This window comes from Micropterus dolomieu, linkage group LG02 (assembly GCF_021292245.1).
Source record: "Micropterus dolomieu isolate WLL.071019.BEF.003 ecotype Adirondacks linkage group LG02, ASM2129224v1, whole genome shotgun sequence".
Taxonomy (NCBI): Eukaryota; Metazoa; Chordata; class Actinopteri; order Centrarchiformes; family Centrarchidae; genus Micropterus; species Micropterus dolomieu.
In genome coordinates, this window is record NC_060151.1 from 19174383 (window position 1) to 19181278 (window position 6896).

The following is a 6896-nucleotide window of genomic DNA, read 5'->3' on the forward strand; positions in this document are numbered from 1 at the left end:
CGCTATGATGTGAGCATTATGATGTGATGTGCTGTTTTGACGTTATAAAGCCACTTTGCATAAATTGTAGCCTGTTTTGCTTTAACTTGATACTTTATTTCTATGTAAAGGTAATCAGCGTGATGTCTCTCATCACAGCCTGTATATGTGATATTGTAAATGAAAGATTTTATTTTCAGAAATTAAAAAAATAATTAATTGTATGACTCATTTCATGCTTCATACTCTGTATGCAGAAAATAACAGCAAACAATTCAATAAGCTGAATAAAATAATGATTCATTGTCACTAATTATTATTTTTAGTTCTTGTAGTAGTTGCAATGCAAAAACTATAGTAAAAGTATTTTGAAAGAGCTACATCTAGGCCTACGTTAAAACAGATTAGACATCAAACAATTAGTCAAGTTATTGATTAGTCAACAGACAGAAAATTAATCAACATTTTTATACTAATGCAGAATAAAAAAAAGAACAATAATAATAAATCATTAATTATTTGTTAAGTTCTTGAATTTTGCAGTTTTCTGCATTCATTTCCAGATTATCTGTTGAGATGAATTAATTCATAGTTGTTAGTTGTAGCCTTCCTTTTGGGGAACTAGGCCTACTAGTCAATTAATTAAGCACATGCCACATTAAGTGCGCCGGCTACACTATCAGGGCACCAAACGATGTACTGCGCATGTATGGAATGAGTCCGCCTACCTGACTCCAGAAAGTCCTAGGCCCAATCCCAATTTCCACCCTCACAGACTCACAGACTTTGAGGCGCATTCCCGGTGTGACACCAAAATGTGTGACCTATCAGATTCTGTGACCCAAATGGCAAGTTAAGCGCCAGAGGCTTTTGCTGCGTTCCATTTACCTCAGAAGTCGGAGGACGGAGCTGGGAATGTCGTCACACCCGAGTTGACGGCGTTCCAGTTAACAAATCGGAAAAACCCGCTTGGCCAGCTATTTGTTTACAACTAGCCAGGTTAGCTATTGATACGCTGGTTGACTAAAAAAAAAAACGCATTGTGCGGTATTTACTCACACTAAACACTGTAGCAAGCACTTTGTGTACGAACATTGGTATGAGTCACAAGTACACAGAAGTGCTAATAAACAGTATAAACTACAGCTTTCACTAACTGTTGATACCCCGACAGTCATCTTGGATCACGAAGTCGGGGTAGTGCGGTTCTCCCGACTTCCCAAGTCGGGATTCCGTCTTAAGGGGGCATTCCCTTTGAAATTTTGACCTTTGAACTCGGAAATGCCGACTTCCCATGTCAACTGGAACGCACCATTTGTTGACGATGTGAAGCGGTTTGGTTGAGTTTAGGCATCAAAAGTACTTGGTTGGGATTAGGCACCAAAAGTACTTGGTTATGGTTAGGAAAACATCATCGTTTGGGTGTAGTCACAGAATCTGATAGGTCACAGATTCTGGTGTTACACCAGGGAAGTCCGTGAGGGCTCAGGGCTGTCCCACTGTCGAATCGTCAAGTGCGCAAGGTTCTCTCGCGGACATTTTGAGCCCTTTTTGTAAGTCCGCATTTCTGCAGACTTTGGCTGTCGGAATTGCCCACAGTTCATAGCGGTATGACGTGAAACACAGGGGTTACCAGGGTTACAAATTATATATTGACATTTAGGCTACCTCTCCTCCACTCTGTAGGGCGAGAGCCTGCAGGACTTAAAAAAAAGGCGAAAACATAAAATAAAAAGTGTGCAATGTGTTTCAGCGTCGTCAAGGTAACGTGATAAAGTGGCAAAGGGCTGTCCCGTTCCTGTTTATAGCATTTTGAGCCCTTGCAACCTCTTAAACTCAATCACTTTCCAAGTGACGTCAGTAAAGTCTGTGAGGGTTCAGGGCTTAGGGTTTAGGGGGGACATTGGGATTGGGCCCTATAAACAGAAGTAGTCCACGTCTGCGAGGTACACAACTGCCCATGTGCGCGTCCGCTCCCGAGTATATTCCTCTATGGTGTATTTAAGCAATAGCTCACGACAGGCCGTGGTATAGCCTACGCTTATTACTGTAGATCACAGTTAAGGGGCGTTGTTCGGCCCGACCTTTTTATATACGGTCTATGGGCTCGACGCGAAGCCGGTAGGTTACACAGCGCATGACAGTTGCTAAGCAACATGCATCAAAGGCTGGAATAATTGTTAAATCATGTAATAAGCAATGATTATGATTTCTCAATTCAATTCAATTGAAATTAGCTTTATTGGCATGAATGTATAACAACAATATTGCCAAAGCATCATACAAACTACATAAGAACAATCAACCCCATGCGTTTCATTAAACAAGTAATTAAAGCGTAAAGTAATTAAAGCGTATATGTGTTTGTGTTAGAAAAATTTAAATATATTAAAAATGAAAATAAAATAACTAAATAAAACCGTAAGTGTGTGTGTGTTAAAAATATAAAATATATTAAAAATAAAATAAATAAATAAAACAGTAAGCGTGTGAGTGTGTGTGTGTGTGTGTGTTAGTTAAAAAAAAACATATTAAAAATGAAAATAAAATAAATAAATGAAACAGTAATGTGTGTGTGTTATTATAATAATATATTAAACATTAAAATAAAAGAAATAGATAATACCATAAATGTGTGTGTGTGTGTGTGTGTGTGTGTGTATTAATAGACAAAAAAAATATTAATTGATTAATTATATATATATATAAAATAATAATAATAATAATAATAATAGTAAGAAGAAGAAGAAGAAGAAGAAGAAGAAGAAGAAGAAAGAAATAAAAAGAAATCAGTATCAAATGTAAAAACAAAACAATTACTAAAATATCAAACAATCAAAATAATTATAATTTGAAAATTTCACATTTGGGCATTTCTCCCAGTAAATAGGGGAGTTTCTCTCTCTCTCTCTCATCTTTTATTTATTTATTTATCTCCGCCGGTAAAATGCGATCTGTAACCTATCAGATCTGTTTCCGATGCCATTTTAATAGCAGGTGTAACTGGGGCGTGAGACCCCCATGAAGCTCAGATTATAACTCGAACCCTGTTTGTCGCGCAGTGACATCTGGATCTGTGCAAAGGAATTCGACGTCATACCCGCTCATTATATCACTACTATGAACCAATCAGATTGCTTGATTTGAGCTACACGTTTTATAACCTTTACATGGCCTACTGTATACGCTTACCTTTGAGTCAGGCAAACGTAAAGCCACACTTCCTTGGGGTCCTTAGCACACGGTTTTGTTTACAACCACGTCACCAGGAAATAGCCCACATCCCGGACCGTCAAAATCATCCGTGGTCAAAATGCAGAGACAGGTGAACGACCCTAAATTTGTTTATGTGATTTGGGCTACATAGAATCAGTAGGCCTAACAGTAGTAATAATAAAGTATTGTCTGAGTCGACATTTTAGAGTTGAATAGGCTATTCATGACTTTTTCAGATTTAAATGACAAACTAAGCCATGGAAACAGATATTTGGCTCGGTCTGTGTGTGCAGCATTAGCATGAATCTAATGTGTTTTATGTTTTCAGGACTCCCAAGACGCTCCTCTTTTTGGTGAAGATGACGATCACATGAAGCCAAAGAAGTCCAAAATTAGGTGATTAATAATTAAGTATCCTAGGTAACTTTTCCTGTATCAATCGATCAATCAAAATGTATTTATAGAGCACTTTAAAAACAACCAAAGCTGGCACAGAGGGCTGTACTGAAAAATAACTAACAAACATGACATAGCTCACAGGAGTTATGAAATGCAAATAAGGCCAAAACAACCATACAAGAAAAAACAATTAATTCAACATGTCAACTTCAAGTGTCAAAGGCCAAGGAAAAGAGGTGGCTTTTAAGAGGAGATTTAAAATCAGACAGTGAAGAAGCCTGTCTAATGGACAGAGGTAGATCCTTCCACAGTTTGGGAGCTGCCACAGCAAAGGTAGGGTCCCCTCTGAGCTTGTGCTTTGTTTTTGGCTCACCTAGGAGCAGTTGATCGGCTGACATGAGAGAACGAGTGCTGACCAAATGTTTTGTTTTAACTTCAGGCTGGAAAGAATAATATGACAAGCTGTGTTTCAGACATCCGCTGGCATCATTCTTCCATCTCTTCTTCCGAACAAGTGCCATCCTGGTCTACTTACTGTGTGACACCTTCAGCAGTCGTTTCATTGCCTGTATGGTCACCATCATCCTCCTGCTGTCATGTGACTTCTGGACTGTCAAGGTGAGCGGTTCAGGTTATAGTTTAACCATAGTACCACACTCCACTGTGTCGTGCTTCAGTTTTATACACACCACCTTGTTTGTGTTACATGTAGGGCTGCAGCTATAGCGATTATTTTCATTACTGGTTATTTTATCAATGAATCATTTAGTTTAAAAATTGTCAAAATAACAAGAAAAATGTCCCGCTTTTGATAGTTTGTATGAACCACATCCCAAACCCAACTATATTCGTCTTACAGTCACGTGACAAAATAAGCATCAAATCCTCAAATTAAAGAGAATGTTTGGCATTTTTGCTTGAAATGAAAAGACGATTATTGAATTATTCAAATTGTTGTCGATAGATTTTCCAAACATTGTAAGTCTAATTACACACTCTTTATTTTTGAAGTTTTGTTTTGTTAGATTGAATCTGTGGTTGCTTTTCTTTTTGTGAATATAAGTATGTTAAGTGTTTGTTGTTGATGAAAAAATCAAATCAATGCACCTGGTTTTTATTTATTTACGGATTTCCTTCCCCTCCCCCCGCAGAATGTATCTGGCAGATTGTTGGTGGGCCTTCGGTGGTGGAATCAAGTGGACGAAGATGGAAAAAGCCACTGGGTATTTGAGTCAAAGAAGGTAGTAGTTTCTTAACAAAGCAGGTTTCTTACAGAGACACGCAACAAGCTAGAGTAAAAACATCCTTTGTAAGCTAAACAGCCTCATCACGTATCAATGTTACAATTAAACGTGACCTTGACAGTGAGCAATCTTAGATGTCTGGGAATGTAATGGAGATGTCACGAAATTCTGCGATACACAAAGTAACAATGAGGTGAAGAAGAAAATATGGCACATCTACAATTTCAATGCTAACGTAACATTTGCCTTTTTATAGTGTAATGTAGCTGCATGACCCTTTTAGACAATAAGGGTTAAGATAGTGTAACAGAATAGTCGTTGTCCGTTCCATAGAAAGGTCATATGGCACAATGGGGAAACCACACATACATTTTCATGGACTGTAACTCTTTTGTTGATGAAATTACATCTTGTTTACTTTTCTTAGCAGACACACAGTCTGAACACGGCGGGCAGTGCTGATTCACGGATCTTCTGGCTCGGACTCATCGTGTGCCCCATTTTCTGGGTCATTTTCGTGTTCAGTACCATCTTCTCGCTGAAGATTAAATGGCTGGTCAGTTCGGTGTATAGCAGTTTCGTCTCTGTTGAATTAGCTTCAAATTGTTAGTTCAAGTCTCTTTTCTGCTTGTGATCTTTTTTTTTTGCCCCACAGGCTGTAGTAATCATGGGCTTGATTTTACAATGGGCCAACCTGTATGGCTATGTCAGATGCAAGGTGGGTGGAAAGTCCAACCTGAGAGACATGGCAAAGAACTATATTGGTGTCCAGATTTTTAAACAGGTATGTGAAAAGAAATTTTCTCATGCATTTTTGTCTTAATGACACAATGTGTTAACTTATCCACTTCATTTTTTTCCTTTAAAGGCCATGAAGAAAACCGAGGGACCTTGAAGTAGAAGAGGACGAGTGACGACTATCTGCAGTGTGACAGTACAACGCTGGATGGACTATATTTACTTGATTCCTGTTGAAAATGGCAAATGATGGCTTATTTTCTAAATGGTATTAGGGTTTTTTGTAATTTCACTGAAGTTTTTGGTAAAACTGATTTTTGTATGCGTTGTTTCTTCCAAATTCGGAACACGTTTCATACAGTTGTTTTGGCAGTTCAGGTAATTGCATCAGTTCAGAGCGTAAGGAGAGTTATATTTTTACTGATGTATGGTAATAAGTGAAATGTAAAATTAGTAAAATAACTTAGTGGTAAGCTCAGTTTACCACTAGACTGTTATTGTCCCAAATAGGCTTTTATTTATCTTAAATCAGGAGTTAAGAAGAAAAAGTTTAATAAGTTAAAATGCCAGATTGCTTAGGGGATTTGGAACAAGAAAGTGTTGTAAATTCAGAGCACTTTGGTTGTAAGAGTAAAGCATTAAATGTTTTTCACATGTAGCTTGAGTTTGACCTAATTTTGTGATGATTGACAGCTTAGCCCTGCGTCATCAACCATGAACTGTATACTGTTTTGAAAAGGGCATTTGGGTATAATACAGAGAGAGAGAGAGAGATTTGTTGCCTATATATTTAAAACTGGATTGTGGCCATTAAAGTTATAGCACTGCTTTATGTTGTTTTACTCACTTAATTAAACTTACTTACTTAAACTTTATTTGTTTATTTGGTTCTGCAGCAAGACATGGACACAGGACAGACATAGATACAAGACCAAAATACATAAAATACTAAAATGTTACAGACTGGTTGTACAACAGAGGATTGAGAAGATACAGTGGGTACGGAAAGTATTCAGACCCCTTTAAATTTTTCACTCTTTGTTTCATTGCAGCCATTTTCCAAAAATCAAAAAAGTTCATTTTATTTCTCAGTAATGTACACTCAGCACCCCATCTTGACAGAAAAAAACAGAAATGTAGAAATTTTTGCAAATTTATTAAAAAAGAAAAACTGAAATATCACATGGTCATAAGTATTCAGACCCTTTGCCGTGACACTCATATTTAACTCAGGTGCTGTCTATTTCTTCTGATCATCCTTGAGATGGTTCTACACCTTCATCTGAGTCCAGCTGTGTTTGATTATACTGATTGGACTTG

General features: G+C 37.5%; 1 protein-coding gene across 2 annotated transcripts; it reads left to right on the plus strand.

The window, feature by feature from the left end:
• The first annotated feature begins 3171 nt into the window (after positions 1-3171).
• Positions 3172-6446, plus strand: zgc:112148 (uncharacterized protein LOC550424 homolog). Of its 2 annotated transcripts, none has more exons than XM_046036182.1 (7): positions 3172-3304; positions 3524-3591; positions 4068-4212; positions 4746-4835; positions 5266-5394; positions 5494-5622; positions 5707-6446. In XM_046036182.1, the coding sequence occupies exons 1-7, from the start codon at positions 3293-3295 to the stop codon at positions 5731-5733; spliced, it is 600 nt and encodes a 199-aa protein (XP_045892138.1). In that variant the 5' UTR covers positions 3172-3292; the 3' UTR covers positions 5734-6446. The 2 variants fall into 2 exon arrangements, with proteins under 2 accessions (XP_045892138.1, XP_045892141.1); XM_046036185.1 differs by having other exon boundaries at positions 5269-5394.
• The last annotated feature ends 450 nt before the right edge of the window (positions 6447-6896 follow it).